The sequence below is a fragment of the Pteronotus mesoamericanus genome, unplaced genomic scaffold (assembly GCF_021234165.1).
Source record: "Pteronotus mesoamericanus isolate MK-2021 breed Mesoamerican mustached bat unplaced genomic scaffold, CSHL_Meso_final scaffold_31, whole genome shotgun sequence".
In the NCBI taxonomy this organism is placed as follows: Eukaryota; Metazoa; Chordata; class Mammalia; order Chiroptera; family Mormoopidae; genus Pteronotus; species Pteronotus mesoamericanus.
In genome coordinates this window covers 6,366,340-6,382,517 of record NW_026555312.1, presented here as the reverse complement: position 1 = coordinate 6,382,517, position 16,178 = coordinate 6,366,340, and the positions used below count along the sequence as shown (strand labels likewise).

General features: G+C 45.0%; 1 protein-coding gene and 1 pseudogene across 1 annotated transcript in view; one reads left to right on the top strand and one right to left on the bottom strand.

Annotated features, from left to right (window-relative positions):
• The window catches only part of ABCA4 (ATP binding cassette subfamily A member 4), a 125,817-nt gene that overhangs the window by 45,807 nt on the left and 63,832 nt on the right, over positions 1–16,178 (top strand). The window contains exons 12-13 of the mRNA XM_054592061.1: positions 14,820–15,025; positions 15,611–15,787. Of these exons, the coding sequence (XP_054448036.1) occupies positions 14,820–15,025; positions 15,611–15,787 (383 nt within the window). The remainder of the gene's footprint in view (positions 1–14,819; positions 15,026–15,610; positions 15,788–16,178) is intronic.
• Positions 1,652–2,628, bottom strand: LOC129085740 (40S ribosomal protein S3a-like; annotated as a pseudogene).

The window sequence follows — 16,178 nt, the reverse complement described above, 5'->3', positions numbered from 1 at the left end:
CTGGACCCCAACCTCTCCTGATCGCCCCCTTTGCAAATGCTGTTCGTCTGCCCATTTTTTAGGGTCTTTTTGCTTAAAGAGGGAGAGAGAGAGACAGAGAGACAGAGAGACAGAGAGACAGAGAGACAGAGAGAGAGAGAGTTTATTGACTGACATAACGTGGAAGTTCGGGGGACCTAGGAATTGAATGCCACCATGGGACCCTTCTTCCATCTCGCCTTGCAGCTTGTCTTCACCTCTTCAGTCTGGGCCAGATCCTCTTTGTTTAGTGACAGATCATCAGCTTACAACCCTCTGTGGTCATCTTTACACCAACAATTCTGCAGAAAGTGGGAGTGGCTTTCCCAGAGTGTAAGCATTACTACTATACAGTTCTCTGATTGGCCTGCCTGCTCTACCTGTCCCTGAGTCCTTGGGGAAGGGGACCCAGGGGGCTTGTGTGCTGTGATGGGGGTCTGGGTCATATGCCCAAGAGAAAGGGAAGCAGAGTTAGCTTCATCTGCTTCTCATGGACTGAGCAGGATTACTATAAAGTGGGGGAGGGTGTTTTCCTAAAAAGAAGAAACATAGGACAGAAAAGCCTGAGATGACTTTTCCTTCCCCACCTGTTTAGCTCCTATGCATTCATTCTTTGAGACTCAAGGTCTCAAATGTCACTTCTGCTTCCACACAGGTTTAGCCATTCACTCCTCTGTGTTTCTCTGGCCTTCTCTTCGCACTTCTCTTAGACTCTATCCATGTTAGATTTGAGTTACCTGTTAACGTGTCCATCTCTGGCTGAATGACAAGACTGGAGTTACCCAGGGCCAGAAAGCACATCCCAGGTATTTCTGAATTCTCGACCTTAAATTCCCAGGGAACCTCTCCATCTAAGGGACTGTCACACCTGACAAAGGGCCAGGTCAGGGCCAGGTCTGGGCCTCATGTCATCTGGAGCCATTAGTAGGTGGAAGATGCTCTGGGCAACAGGAGAGGGAATAAGAGGAGGCCCCCAAGGGCAAGCCCCTCCCCCAGACTCCTGGTTCCGAGGATAACTAAATAGTGAGAAAAAGCCTTGCTTTGCATGTCACCGCAGTGTTTTTGAGGACACTGTCTTGCCCCTGGTACCATCAGAATTTCCCTAGAAATTCCCTAGGGTATGGGACCTTCCCTCTAGAATCATGGAAGGGGCAGCTCAGGCTCCCTAGGTGGCCTTTCGGAATACGCCAGTTGCACCAAACTGCAGGTCATTACAAAGTGATTCTCAACTTGTCTGAAGGCAAAAATGACCTTGGGTGCTTTTTACAAAACCGATCCATGGACACCCACTCAGATCAACTGACTCAGAATTTCCAAGGACAAGGTAATCTGTATATTTTACCTATTAGGTTGGTGGGGCCTTCAAATCCCCTTGTGTAACTATGCAATTGACATCGCCCTCCTCTCACAGTGCCTCTACCAGCTAAGTATGGGTGCCTCCACCCTTGGCTACACCCACCACCATCTACCACTGTGGTTACAATATAGACAAAACTCTTGGAAGGGCATGAATAGAAGAGAGGGACTCTATTCCTTCCTTCTCACAGAATGGAGTTCAGTGGTTTTCACAACGTTTTGGTGAGGCACTATTAGTAATAAATATATTGTAAATAGGATTTTTTATTTGTCACCATTAAATGTCTGAAGGTTCTTGGGCTAGGGGTTCACATGCATCAGCTCATTCAACTTTAGCACCTGTCTCATACACAGCAGCTTTTCTAGAACTGCTGCCTTCACCATGAAGCTCCATGAGTTTTACCAGTTCAAACTTGGGCTTCTTCAGCATTTTGGCTTTTCTAACAAAGACATCATGAAGCAAATGCTATATTTTGCTGTGTATAATGTGTTCTCCTGTATAATGTACACCTGGGTTTTTGTGCACATTATACACAGGATTATTTTACCAATGGTATGGAATCATTATACCCATGTATAATGTGCATCTTTATTTTTCCCTCAAAAATTTTGGCAAAAAGTGAGAATTATACACAGCAAAATACAGTAAATAGGTTGGTGAGCCTTTCCTATGTCTTTTTGAGTGCTTAGTCAATTTATTGACCACTTCTTTCAAGTCATTTGTCTGCACCTTTTGGGTCATGATTTCCATCATCTTCTTCCAGATTTGGTGGACCTGTTGGTGCTGAGTATAAGCGGTCTTCTGAATCTGATTGTTGTGTTTTTAGTTAAACCAACACAGAATAGACAAAGAAAATAAGCATCTGTAGCCTTGACATCAACATGAGCTTCAGTCATGCTCTGCCATTTTTTGACCATGGAGCACATTTTGTCATGGGTAAGATCCATGCCATGGAAATTAGTCAGGCAGGTTTTGCCATGAACATCCTCAGTCATCAGATTGAATTTTCTAAATGCAACTTCCTCATTCTGCAGATCAGATAGGCTTGCTTCAAAAACACGACCCTTCAGACCATCAGATGTGATTCTGTTTCCTTGCATTCTTGTGACCAGTGTTTTCCCAATATTTCTTATATTGAACATAGCTGGTGCTTTCACATCACACCAATCTTCCTTAGAAAAATGGATCAATCGCTGTCTTCTTGGCTCCCTTTTAACGCCTTTCATAAGGCGCCTGTTCTTGCTGACCACCATGCTGCTGCTCAGAGAGCCAGAAGGGGCAGTGATGAGGAACACTTCTTGTCTCATTTGACTTGACATTTACATAAAGGTCTTGTTTTCTTGAAGCATTATTATTATTTTTTTTTCTGGGTAGCTTGGGCCTAATGTAGAACCAGACACATAGAGAACAGATACTTTAAGAGTTCAGTCTCTGATGCCAGAATGCCTGGTTTTAAATCCCTGCTAGTTGTGCTCAGTTTCCCCATCCGTAAAATGGAGATATTAGTAGTTCTTACCTAATAGACTTGTTATGAGAATTGAATTAGTTCATGCCAAGCACCTAGAACAATTCCTGGGATATAATAAGCAGTTAGTAAATATTAACTTTTAAACAAAACACAAACAAAAAATACTGCTTAGGAGAAGGAAGGTGGCATTGGTGAAATCAGGTCCAGCCACCAAGCCACTCCTGACCCTCCTCTAGGGATTACAAAGTCGCTCATTTCATCCAGCCTCAACCACCAACACTTCCTGAGGGCTCTGCTGTCCTATTAACCTAACTGAAGAGCTCCTAGGCAAAGGCCAGGTGGCCGCAGGTCAGTGGCCTCCCCCAGGGGTTCCTAAGCGGGATTTTGATGGTGCAGAAGCAGAGGATGATGAGGATTCTGATCTCCCTGCCTGTGGGGAGATGGGGGAGGAACGGGGGCGGAGGCTGAAAGGAGAATATAGGAGGGGAAAATACGCAGTGAGGGAGAAACCAATCATTGCGATGGGTCCTGGATTTTTCTGCTGTTGTTCTTGTGTTTGGGGAACTCTGGGGGAGCCTTCGAGACTCCCCAGCTCCTGTTCTGAGTGTCTCTCTGGGACAGGGTAGCAACTATGTTCCTTCACAGGCTGTTTACAGCTTGACTGAGGCTCTCCTTTTCGGTACTATGACTTGTACTGAAGAGCTGAGAGAAGTTCCTGGGCCAGCCTCTAAGCTTACTTCCAAAAAAGAAAAAAAAAATCCCCTAAGGGAAATTAAGCAAAAAACAATTTTTAAAATGAAAATTATGTCACTCTAGGTCTGTGGGCCCTCAGAAGTGACTATGAACAATGGAACTGAACTGAGAGCAAAGACCTTTAAGCCTTTTGTCATTAGGGGGAAAGGAGTGGTCCAATAGGTTTTTCTCTTCAGTTAATAGAAAGGCTAAATCGCCTTCCCTTCTGCTTGGGGTGAGGACTTAGTTACCGAACATTCCATTGAGAGGCCTGGAGCCAATCTCATTCCCCAGGGGCCACCCTGCGCCTGGGGAGCAGGCATGTGATGTCAGGCTACAGCTTATGGACAGTTCTCACCCATCCAGTGAGGACAAGTAGGCCTGGGTCTCTGCCTTTTATGAGCTGAGTCACTCTAAGAAAGTCACTTACCTTCTAAGGCTTAATTCTCTTACCTATAATGTCCAGAGAGTAACACAGCAAACCTTATAGGATAGTTGTTGACAAAATGAGAGAAGTGTGCAGAGCCCTGAGAACACTGATGCCATTGATGGGTTAGGCAGGAGTGTAAATTCTCTGCCCTTGAGTTCCTCATCTGTTAGGTGGGGCAGGGTGGGGGCAGTATCGTCTTTTTCAGGTAGCTGTGAGGATGAGATGGGAGAGGGCTGAGTGCATAGCAGAAACATTTAATGCGCGGCAGCTCTTGCTGTGAGCCACATGAATGTCTACCCCTGAACCACAGGCCAAGTAAGGAATGTACCTTTTTCTCAGATTCCAAACTTTGTGTACACATTACCCAGGGACTGTGAGGCTATTCTTCATGTTAACCTTAGTGAATTGGCTTAGAATCCAGAATGTCAGACCGTTCCTGAAAGCACAGCAGGATGGCCCTGGGCACAGCTTCTGTGGAAGATGGCCCAGTGGCTCCAGAATTTTCCTTGTCCTCAATTAGGGGTTTCTACGACCTCATTCATCCTATAACCACATTCTGTCTTCTCCCTGATGCCCTGCCCTCAGCTGGGAGAAAAACAAAACACAACACATTGATGAAAGGCAGCTCCCTGGTCAGGAGGTGGGCAGTGGGGACCAGGGAAAGGGGCGGTGATTTTGGGAGCCTCACATCTTAAGCATGTGGAGAGATTCCCTTCTACAGGCCTTCTGATCACCCTGTTTGCCACATCTAAGGAGACTGAGGACAAGGGAGTCTTCATGCAGGTAAATATTTTAAACTAATAAGCCTCTACTTTTATGGTCATAATTTATATGTGTCTTATTCACATCTATTTTTCTTCTGGAGAAAAGCACCGTGAGAGAAATTAATAATTTATTCCTCTGATTACTCTTTGGTTAAAACAAACATGTACAGCCCTCCACTTTGATTTCTTTGTTTAGGGAAAGGTTAGGCCTGGCACAGATGAAATACTATTTACGGAGTTCACAGTGTATTTTAATTTCATAGTATATTTGAATTTCAGATCTTGAATTTCACATCAGGAAGCTGAATTCAGCCAAACTTTAATATGAAAATACCTCTAACCAAGGCATAAAACTGTACTTTAACCAGTCCCAACTACCTTTCCCTGAGTCTTGAAAAAAGCATGTATTCATTAACTGCTTTTTCCCTCTGCTGTCGACACAGTCACTATAGGTGCATAACTCTTTTTTATCTCTATGATGGTTATCCTGTTGATGAATTATCAGTAGAGGAACTTTTTTTCACTGCTTTGCTCTGTACCTTGCAAACCGTTGGCCGCGTGCCACTACCACCCAGCCAGAATGTGCTCAGGGGTGTGTTTTTCAAGCTGGCCTAAGAAAAATAGGATTAGGAAGGTAAAGCTACTGATCATGTAATGGACTTTAGAGTCAAATGTACAGATATTTGAGGAATATCTGTCCTATTGCATTCTTCTGTTGATTCATTGACTCCAAAATGTGCATCGGGAGACCAGGGTAAAGTTGGAAGGGAAGTAGGAAAGGTATAGAAATCTTTATCATGAGGGAAGTATTCTCTCAAGAGTCATGAACTGGATCATAAGCAACTCATGGGCAGTGACCTTCTTTCATGCTTCATCAGTTTCTCAGAAACATAGAGCAGGACTGAGGACGGAGAACACAAGTTCGGGGAATGGGGGCCTGCAGCCAGGGGTGGAGGAAAGGAAATTGTACCTGAGTCTGCTATGAGCCAGTCACTACGTGGGGCACTTTTACACATCATCTCATACACTGCTCTTAACTACCTGCCAGGCAGGCATGACTATTGTCATTTTATAGAATTAAAAAATGACATTCCTAACATATCACAGCAGATAAGTGGGAAATCCAGAATTCTAATCCAGACCTGCCTGACTCCAATAAGGATGTTCTTTCTCTTATATTATGAGGGGCACATTATTAAGGGGCTCAGTAAGAACTGTTTGGATAAATTATATAATGAGTGAGATGAAGGCACCAATTATTTTATAACATTGAGGACAACAGACACTATTCTGATTGGGTCTTTTCTGCTGGAAAATAACTAGATTTATAGTAGAAAACCAAAATGATTAGAGCTCATTCAGTCATTCATATATTTGCATCTATTGAACTACTTACATCTGAATAAATACAATTCATCCCAGAGCCCCAGAAACATTGTATGGGGAGAGATAAGCATGTTATTACATAATTTTACAGTAGCAGGATCTCAAAGAATGGCCAAAACGATAATTCAGTCTGATGGAGTAGAAACAGGTTGCACAAATCCAAATTGAAAATGTCACAAATCCTCCAAGGATTATCAATTCTTCCTCCAATTATCTCTGAAATCCCTCCTTTTCTCCCTCTTCACATATGGCCTCTGTTTACAGAGGCCTGGATCATCTCTTTAGACTGGTCAGGGGTTTCCAGTCTCTCGCTTCTTCTGTTCAGTTCCCACTTTGCCTCCAGTGAGATCCTTCTAAAGCCCTCGCCTCGCCATAGCATGCCTGCTTAAAGCTACTCAGTGCTCCCTTATTGCCGTAACGGTCAAGTCTACCATGGCCTAACCCCCTCACGACTCTTCCATGTTAGATGGGATGGATGGCATGCTGAGTGGCTGAGCCCTTCCCCTCTCAATCCCTGCGCCCCCTTCAAGACTCATCTCTTATATTTAGGCCTTCCATGCACCATATTCCCTCTATTGTAGCCCTTAATAATGACTTGTTCACACCCCTCCTCACCCCTAGAAACCTGAATCCCTTAAGGTTCCAGACTGCCTTTTTTTTTTTTTTAATTCTCACCCAAGGATATGTTTATTGATTTTAGAGCCAGAGAAAGGCAGTGAGAGAGTAAGGGAGAGAAAAAGAGAGTATAGATTTGTTGTCTCCCCTATGTACCACGACCAGGGATCGAACCCATAACCTTGGTATATGCCCTGACCAGCGATCAAACGTACAAACTTTTGGTGTACAGGACAATACTCCAACCAACTGAGCCACTTGGCCAAGGCTTATTTATGTTTTGATTTCCCAATTTACCTCAGTGGAGCTGCAACAGCATAAAGAAGACACCCATTAATGCCAAATTAAAACTGAAAATACATTTAAAGCTGGGCCTTAAAAATTGAATTTGCTGGCTGAGCAAGGCAGAAAGACAACCTCAGGCAGAAGGAAGACCACTGGCAAAGTACAGTGGTACGAACCTGCAGGACAAGTTCAAGAGAAGCAGGTAGGCTGGGTAGGGGTGTGGCTGTCCATCAGGGGAGTAGCTGGGCATGGGGAGCAGCAGCAGTGTCCAGAGATTTGACTAGAAAGGTCAGCTGGCCCGGTCCGTGAACGACTTCATCCTGTAGGTGATAGGATGTCATCTCTGGCGCTTAGCCATGGGCTCTGTGAGTTTGGGCAGCACTGGGGTCTCACTGCCTGAAAAATGAGGGTGGCTCTGAGCCTGCAGTTCTGGTGGGGTTCACCCAGGTGGGTGAAACAGAATGTGCTCCGATTGGTCGGTGACCAGCTCTGTTGACTATTACATATTTCAAATATGGTTGATACCCGCCTCCCAGAGTTGTTGGAATAATTAAATACGAAAGCTTTGAGAGCTAAAGTTCCCTGCAGTTGTCAGCTAGGTTATTTATTGTTTTCCCTTGGATCCCACTAAATAACAACCATTACCTGGTGGCTTTGCCCCAGTGTGAGGCTTCATGCTCCATCTTGGCCTTTTTACTCGTTTCTCTATTGTATTTATTTGTTTTAGAAACAGACATTTTTTAACAGCTGTGCATTTCCTGTCCCTTTGTTTTCCAGCCATGGTGCATTTCCTTACTCTTTGTGGCTGAATGTTTCAGATGTCTGTTCACAGGCCCAATGTGTTGGATAAAATTTATTGCACTGCCTTGGGCCTCTATCTCACTATGCCCACCAAGCGCACAACCCAAAGCTATGTTATCCAGTGGCTTTTTCCATGTGGTGGGAAATGAACCTTAAAGGTAACAGTCTAGACCTGCCAGGAAATCCATTCTGGGATGTTTGCCCACATCCATTGGCATTTTTCGAAAGGAACCCCAGGTGTCCACATTAACACCAGCAGGACCACTTTAGGCTCCCATTGGCACCCATCAGCCACTTTGTGCTCAGCCTGAGTTTGGAAGTTACAGATGTAAGAGGCGAGATGATAGAGCCAAAATCTCTAAGTGGGGGTGCAGTGCCTCCCTTATCCCTGAAGACTCATCCCCACACGTCCCGGGTGTATTAGTCAAAATGTGTCAGCCCAGGGTGCCTGTCCCCTTTGCTTATCAAGTGCAAACAAAGAGATTTTCTTTCTCTCTTTTCTTCCACTGGACAATGTTTCCCACTTAATATATAATTTAATTTATCTATTACTTAATGTGTTTGAATTAGAGTCAGAGAGGTCACAGTTGAAGAAGGAAGCCTGCTGCTACTGCAGCTTCTCCTTCCAAGGTGGTGTTTGATTTAGCTGCATAAACAAATGACTGCATTCCGCAGAGGTCTTGAGCACAGCTGGCTGCCCTGGAGAGAGCTCCGGCCTCTTCCGCCAGGATGAACTCTGCTTCCTGGGGACTTAGAGCAAAACAGCCGAATCACAGGACTTGTGTGGACTTCAAAGAGTGGTGGCCCTGCCACCTGGGTTTTGCTACAGCAGTTGGGAACTGAAGGAGACACGGAAACCCCTTTTAGGGCATTATAGGGTTGAGATGCCAAACTCTGGTTGGAAAATTCGTCCAGAATCTGCCTCTGAGACCATAAGACACTATCTCTTTATTCACTGACAATACCCTTTGAATTCTTTTCCCAGCCATGGTGCTATCTTTATATTGTGTTCCTTACACTGGCCAGTTCTTATTCTACCTCCGTTTTTCCCTAATATCCATAATTGCACAGTTTCTGTTTGTGTAGAGCCAAATAGCTTTTATCTATTTATTTTTAGAGAGAAGAGAGAGAAGGGAGAAAGAAAGGGAGAAAGAGGGAGAAGAAAGGGATGGAAACATCAATCAGTTTCCTCTTGCAGGCCCCCAGCTGGGGACCTGGCCTGCCACCCAGCCACGTGCCCTGACCAGAAGTCGAACTGTCAACCTTTCAGTCTGTAGGCCGGTGCTCAGTCTACGGAGTCACACCAGCCAGGGCCCAAATAGCTTAGATAGACCCTACAGATAGATTCCATAGCCTCAGCCTCTTTAGAACCTATTATATTTCAACTTACAAGCTGATCAGACCAGACCAAATATGTATGTCAAAATTAATGGCATTGGCCAAGGGTTTAGTCATTAATCTTTGCCTCCCCAATACACTCATGTATGTACTCACATAAACAGACAGGCTCTTTAGCCAAGATTTTAACTTCGGGGACCAGAACAAATACCAATAGGGAATGAGGCAGGTGGCCTCCACATAAGGACTCAAGGGTATACCATGAGTTATACCTCAGAAGATGATCCAGGGACTTCTGGTTAACGTCCACAGCTGCTTTCGTAATTGCTCAGCCTTGACCTCAGGAAGAATTGGTGCAAATGACACTCTGGATTAGCTTCACCAGAGCTTCCATGGGTGGAATTGTCTGACTTTTACCTAATGGCCAGTGAGCGGCAGTTGGTTAGGACACGCCTCTCTCCCTCCCTCATTGCTCAGGGTGGGTATGGGGCTTCGGCTTCTGCCCACAGCACTGTTGTGGCCAGATGATGTGCTGTGATCAGTTCAGGACTGGTTGTTTCCCAGGCATATTATTTAAAGAAAATAACTGCCTTCTCCCCAGATTAACAGCTGTCATGAATGATAGGTGCCCTGGTGGGGGCCTGAAAGCCATTGGACTCTGTTGACTTTTAAGATATTTTTCAAAAACAGTAATAAAAATGGCATTTATTGAGACAGTTTAACTATGTGGCTAACTAGACTCTATCCAGAGGATGTTCACCATAGCTCATTGTGCCTCATAAGTGAGTCTGGTGGGATCATTATAAGTGACATCCTAAGGTGGTTGTGTGGATTCAAAGCATTAATTACAAGCAAAGCCCTTGGACCGGTTTGGGGTACATGGTACGAAGAAGCATCAGCTTTTATTCTTAGCAGCAGGAGCTGGCTGGCCCTTCACAAACCCTGCCAGATGATCCTTGGAACACCATCTGAGGTAGGGTGTTCTCAATTTATAGAGGAAAACAGAGGCCACGCAGGTAGGAAACAACAGAGCAGGAATGGTCTTCAGGGTCATTTGTCTCCTAAACACTACATTATACCACTTTCCGAGATGAGGAAGATAATCCAACTTTGGAAATGGGTCAGGTGTTTCAAGGTAGAAATGAGTGTTTGCAAACCTTTGAAGTTTTGTTTTTGCAGAGTGTATCAGGGTACCAATCTAGGGGGAACACAATAGGAAACATGACACACCAGCTGCCTGATAAAACTGCAAGGATGGAGCCCACGTCACCACAGGACCCAAGAATATCACTGCAAACATCAGCCACTTGAAAGTGTGTTTGTTTTTACTGTTTTGTTTTTTGGGTCTTTGTTGTTGTTGTTGTTTTTGCTTCAGTGAGAGTTGAGCTCTCATTAGCATCATGGCAAAAATTCACTTTATGCTGATTTCTTCTAGTTTCCTGTTTGAATTTTGGGTATACAGGATTATGTTCAAAATACACAGTAGTAAAGCTATGTTTCTTACAGCATTCAGGACTCCTAAAGTCAATTTAATTCAGTAAACACTATTGAGTCCCTCTCGTGGGAAAATGCTATTGCAGAGACTGCAATGAGCAAGACACGGCCCCTGACCTCAAGGAACTTACTGCATCTGGAGCTGTGCTGACCTGTGCAGTAACCAGAGCCACAGGCGGCTTTTTAAAAAAGTGTTTTTATTTATTGAACTGGCTGGTGTGGCTCAGTGGATTGAGTGCCGGCCTGCCAACTGAAAGGTCGCTGGTGTGACTCCTGGTCAGGGCACATGCCTGGGTTGCAGGCCAGGTCCCTGGCCAGGCACTTGCGAGAGGCGACTGATTGGTGTTTCTCTTACACATCAATGTTTCTCTGCCTCTCTTTCTCCCTCCCTCCCTCCCTTCTCTCTAACAATAAATAAATAAAATCTCTTTAAAATTTTTTTTTAATTTACTGATTTTAGAGAGAGGAACAGAGGGAAGGGAAGAGAGAGAGAGAGAGAGAGACATCGATTTGTTGTTCCACTTATTTATGCATTCATTGGTTGCTTCTTATATGTGTGCCCTGACTAGGGATTGAACCCACAACCCCAGCACATTGGGATGACACTCCAACCAACAGAGCTACCCAGCCAGAGCCACAGGGGGCTTTTAAAATCTAAATTAATTAAAGTGAAAAATTCGGTGCCTCAGATGCACTAGTTACATTTCAAGTGCTCAATGGCCAGATGTGGTTACTGGCAACCATATGGGGTAGGACATCAGTATAGAGTACTTCCATATTCCAGAAAGTTCTACTGGTTAGTGCTATCTAGGCTGAGAGATCTTCCAGCTCTCAAATTATGCTGCCTGGACTTTGTGGTTGGAGTCTGGCTTACCTTAGAGCAATGTGCAGGAAGAGCACCGCCCTCAGGCTCAACAGGAAGATATGGATTCAGATTCTGCTTCTGACCTACATTGACCTTGGGGAAGGCCCTTTGCCCCTCACCCCTCTCATGCCAGTTTCTTCACAGGTAAACCAAGGACATCAGGCCACAAGAATTCCGTAACTCCTTCTGTCCAAATATTCTGTGATGCTATGACTGAATTAGTAGAGTGTCGTGTGTGTGGGGTGTGTGTGTATGTGTCATATCTAAAAGAAACTCCAAAGAAAAAGTCCATCTCCCAAAATAATTTTGTTTTCATTTTAGAATTTTTTTACAGATTCACTCTAATTTCCGTTCTAAAATTTTATATATGCAGTCCTAACTTGCCAAACTATTTTTTAATGAGATTATTTTATTATTCATCTTTGTAGAATGTCAAGGTCTCCCTAAAAGAAACTTAAATGTATTTTTTAAAATATACTCTGACAGTTCCACCTTGATGCATCCTTGCCCAAGCAGCAGACAGCTCATTCTCAGTGTTATTAAGGGAGCTTGGCCTTGGGTTGTGATGCAAGTCTACATATTAGATCTCCCCTCGCCCCACAAAAAAAGCATAAAGTAGCAAGTCCCATGTTATTTTTATCTAGAAAAATGAACATTTACTGAGGACCTCCGATGTCATGAGTCACTTAAGTTCTTCATCTCACTTAAGGACCAGCCAATGCTAGGCTGGGCAATGCACGTTTACAACAGAATAGCTCACCAAAGAAAAATTTCCATTTCCCTTAACTCTATGATGTGTGCTACACTTACTGGTACTTCTTAAAGAAATACCAATTCCATTTCATTTTAAAATGACCATCTTCTTACTGCAGTGTCCCTTAAGCCTTAGCCCTCTCAATTTTCTCAAGTACCTGTATTCCTCTTTCCCGTATCAGCTGGGAAACTAATAACGTCCTTTGTTTCCTATCTTTTTATCTGGAAGACTGAAAACATTACAGGGCACCCACTCCCAAGATGTGGAGTCTGGGGTGGGACATTTAGTTCAGAAGGCCCAAAGAGGGTTGATTTGCAGCACCTTTTTTTTCAAAGCTAGCTCCTCAGTGAAGAGTTCTGGTTCACCTTCTGGCACCCTGGGTGGGACTCAGCAGTGAGGGGTTTTGGTGAATGAGTTGGGTTTGTCTGCTTCCTGCCAGTGTGGCGGGAGCTTGGGTCTCTGGTCAGGTCCTTAGGATCAGTCCGCCTGTCTCACTTCTTCATTTATCCGGGTAATTGTTGTGGGAACCACTGACCTGGAGTTTGATACCTACTCTACCACTTCGGAAAAGTTACTCAGCCTCTCTAAGCCTGCGTTTCCTGGGCTGCAAAGTGAGGATGAATAATAACGGCTCTCCTACTTTACCAGCCAGTCATGAACATGGGGACGGCCTGCAGACCCAGTAATACCTGTGGCTCCTGATATGGGGAGAAGAAGCCTGGGCCTGGAGCAGGAGAGTGGGGGGGATCCAGGGCCTGCCACGTTCTAGCTGCCTGACCTCTGGCAGGCCTCCGGTGTTCAGTTTCTCTTCAGTAAAATGGGGATTCCAGGTAACTCAGTCTTTGTGAGAATGAATTTGTTCCTTTGAGCCTGTCTTACCTCAACAGGCTTCTAACCACACTTCCTGCTTCCTCCTTTCCCCCGATCAGTGATCCTTTGGAAACATGATCCGATTCCATATGTCATACACCTGCTTAAAGCCCTACAGTGGCTCCTTGGGGCTTTTAAGGTTTGTCTGGAACGTTCTTGGTTTTAGCTTGGAGAACCTTGTGCCCCAGGAAATGCTTCTGTTAGTTGGTCACACTATAGAGTCTAGCAGAGCAACCGATCTGGTCCCCACCCACCTCCCTAGTGCTCATCTCTCACCATACATCTCTCTTCGCCTTCATAATTCCATGCACAGTGGAACTACCTGGGAGTGTTCGACAAAATGCTGATGGCCTGGCCTTCCTCTTGAAAACCTGATTTCATTGTTTAGAGTGGGGCCTGAGTGTGAATATCTTTTTAAAGCTCCTCAGAGGCTCGAAGGCACAGCCAAGGATGGCAGCCATTGCTCTATTCCTGCAGATCTCCAGGCATCCCACGTGTCGTCGCCTCTGCTGAGTAGACCTTTCCCCTGCATTCCTCCCGCAGGCTAATTCCTGCTCATCTTCATCCTCCTCAGGAGTCTCTTCCTCCAGGCAGCCCTCCCAGGGCTCTCCAGGGAGACTTAGCTACATCCCTCCCTTGGGCTCCCGGACTCCCCTGGGCTTGCTTTCATCAGAACCTGATCATTCTGCCTGATGATTGTTAGTTTACTCCAACCCTCTCCCTTTTTAGGTCTTGAGTTTCCTTCAGGAAGAGATTTTATCTTTCTTTCTTGTATCCCTGGAGCCAAGCAGGCTTTGGCACATTGCATGTTCTCAGTAAGTGTTCGGTGAACAAATTAATCAAGACAAGGCCACCTGACCTCTTGTGAGTTACATTATAAGAAAGAAGAAGAAACATCAACACAATAACCCTCATGTATTATAGGGAACAAGAGATTAAGGAAAAAAGAGATCCAAGTAAATACTTTAACAAATTTATATATGACCCCTAATATTCAAATTAAAAGAAATTCTTAGTTTTGCTCTTTTGGGGGTAATGATGTTTTTCTGTTCCAGGGAGAGAAAAAAGATATATTAGGAAATCCCTCTATTACCAGCATTACCTGTCATAAAATTGTGATTGGAAATGATTCTCTGACTAACTCACTTCGGCTCTCTTTTTTTCCCCCCTCCTTTTCCTCAGCTGGCCATCCTTGCATGTTTGCAGCGAGGCAGGAAGGTTCACTGTTTCTGTCTTTAAAACTCTTTCATCGGCAGGCTTTCTGATCTTCAAAGCAGCCTGTATTCAGTGTGACCCCACTCCCTTGACTCCCCACGCTGGGGAGTGAGAGCTGTGAGTATTGTTGTCATTTTGACAACTTGCATATTTGGACAGCCTCGGACAGCCGGATAATACAGACCTCACTAAATCTGCAGGATTTAAAGCAAGTCAGCATTTCCTAGCCCCCTTCCACCCCGAAATCTAGACACATTGAAAAATTGACACCGGACTCCAGAGTTAAGCAAACAGTAAATTTATAGGTCCCCTTGCATTTGACCCACCCCCTGGGGGCAACAGCCCTTATCCTCTCTGCCCTTTATTTCAACTGAGCCTGTGCAGTTGGTGTTCCTCAAACTCTCTCAACCTTTGTGATTGTCCGCAGTGCTTAATCCTGGACAAGTTTGAAAGCTATGATGATGAAAATCAGCTCACAAAACGAGCCCTGTCTCTGCTAGAGGAAAACAGATTCTGGGCTGGCGTGGTGTTCCCTGACATGTATCCCTGGACCAGCTCCCTCCCACCCCACGTGAAGTACAAGATCCGGATGGACATAGATGTGGTGGAGAAAACCAATAAGATCAAGGACAGGTAATGTTTCAGACAATCCCAGAAGGCCCTGGGCACCCCGAGAGATATATGAGGCTGGGAGAGGGGCAGGAGTCACTTGGACAGACAGAGAAACACTTTGGTATCAAAGAAGCGAACTAACCAGTTGGTGGGACCAAGAGAGCTCAGCTACCCTGTCTTCATACCCTCAACTCAGCACTTCTCCCTGCCTGGCCTTTGTGCAACTTGGAGAGAGAAACCTCTAGGTACTGAATTATCTTCATATAAAGATTCTGCAAATGGGGCTTCTTCAAAGGCACTGAGAGATTACACTTGGTACAGAGTAAGGGATTGAGATTGGACTCAAAGTTAAATGAGAGGAAATAAGAAATTTTGAAAAACTCAAAGTAGAGCCCTTGAATGAAAGCAATTACAAGTCATGTTGTGTCTTATAGTCATAACTGAGATTTAAATTATGAACTAGAAAATAGGATTGGATGGCTTGGAAAAGATTAGGGGAAATATTCCAAGAGAGGGTGCTGAGCCAGCTTGTGTTTGTGAAGTGTGTGTGAGCTGTCCATTCCCATTCCCATCCTTCATCCCTCCCTGCCTCTGGCTTTTCCCTAGGTACTGGGATTCTGGTCCCAGAGCGGATCCCGTGGAAGATTTCCGATACATCTGGGGAGGGTTTGCCTATCTGCAAGACATGATTGAACAGGGCATCACAAGGAGTCAGGCCCAGGCCGAGGTTCCATTTGGAATCTACCTCCAGCAGATGCCGTACCCGTGCTTTGTGGATGACTCGTGAGTGGGAGCCTCCCAGTCCCACTCCCAGACAAGCTCATCGGGTTGCTGGGTGGGATGGGGTGCTCCCCAGGCTTCAGTCTCTTTGGAGAGAAACCCCAAGGACCAGGGGCAGCTTGGGGAGAATGGAGGTCTGACTGAGGAGTCTGCTTCTCCAGGCTCCAGGCAGGGCCAGATGGGCAAATGAAGAGGCAGGGAGAAAGGAGTTGGTGTTGTGGGTGGAAAAGGGAAGGTAAAAATTAAATCAAGAGAAGTGAAGTTGAGGGAGGGGAAAAAGGCATTTAAAATTTCCACTACATAGCATGTTTGGTATGTGGAAGGGTTCTGGTCAGAGTGTTTGCCCAATGATTGCCAAATCAACAAATGAGGACTCTGCATTGCAAGCAGGGCC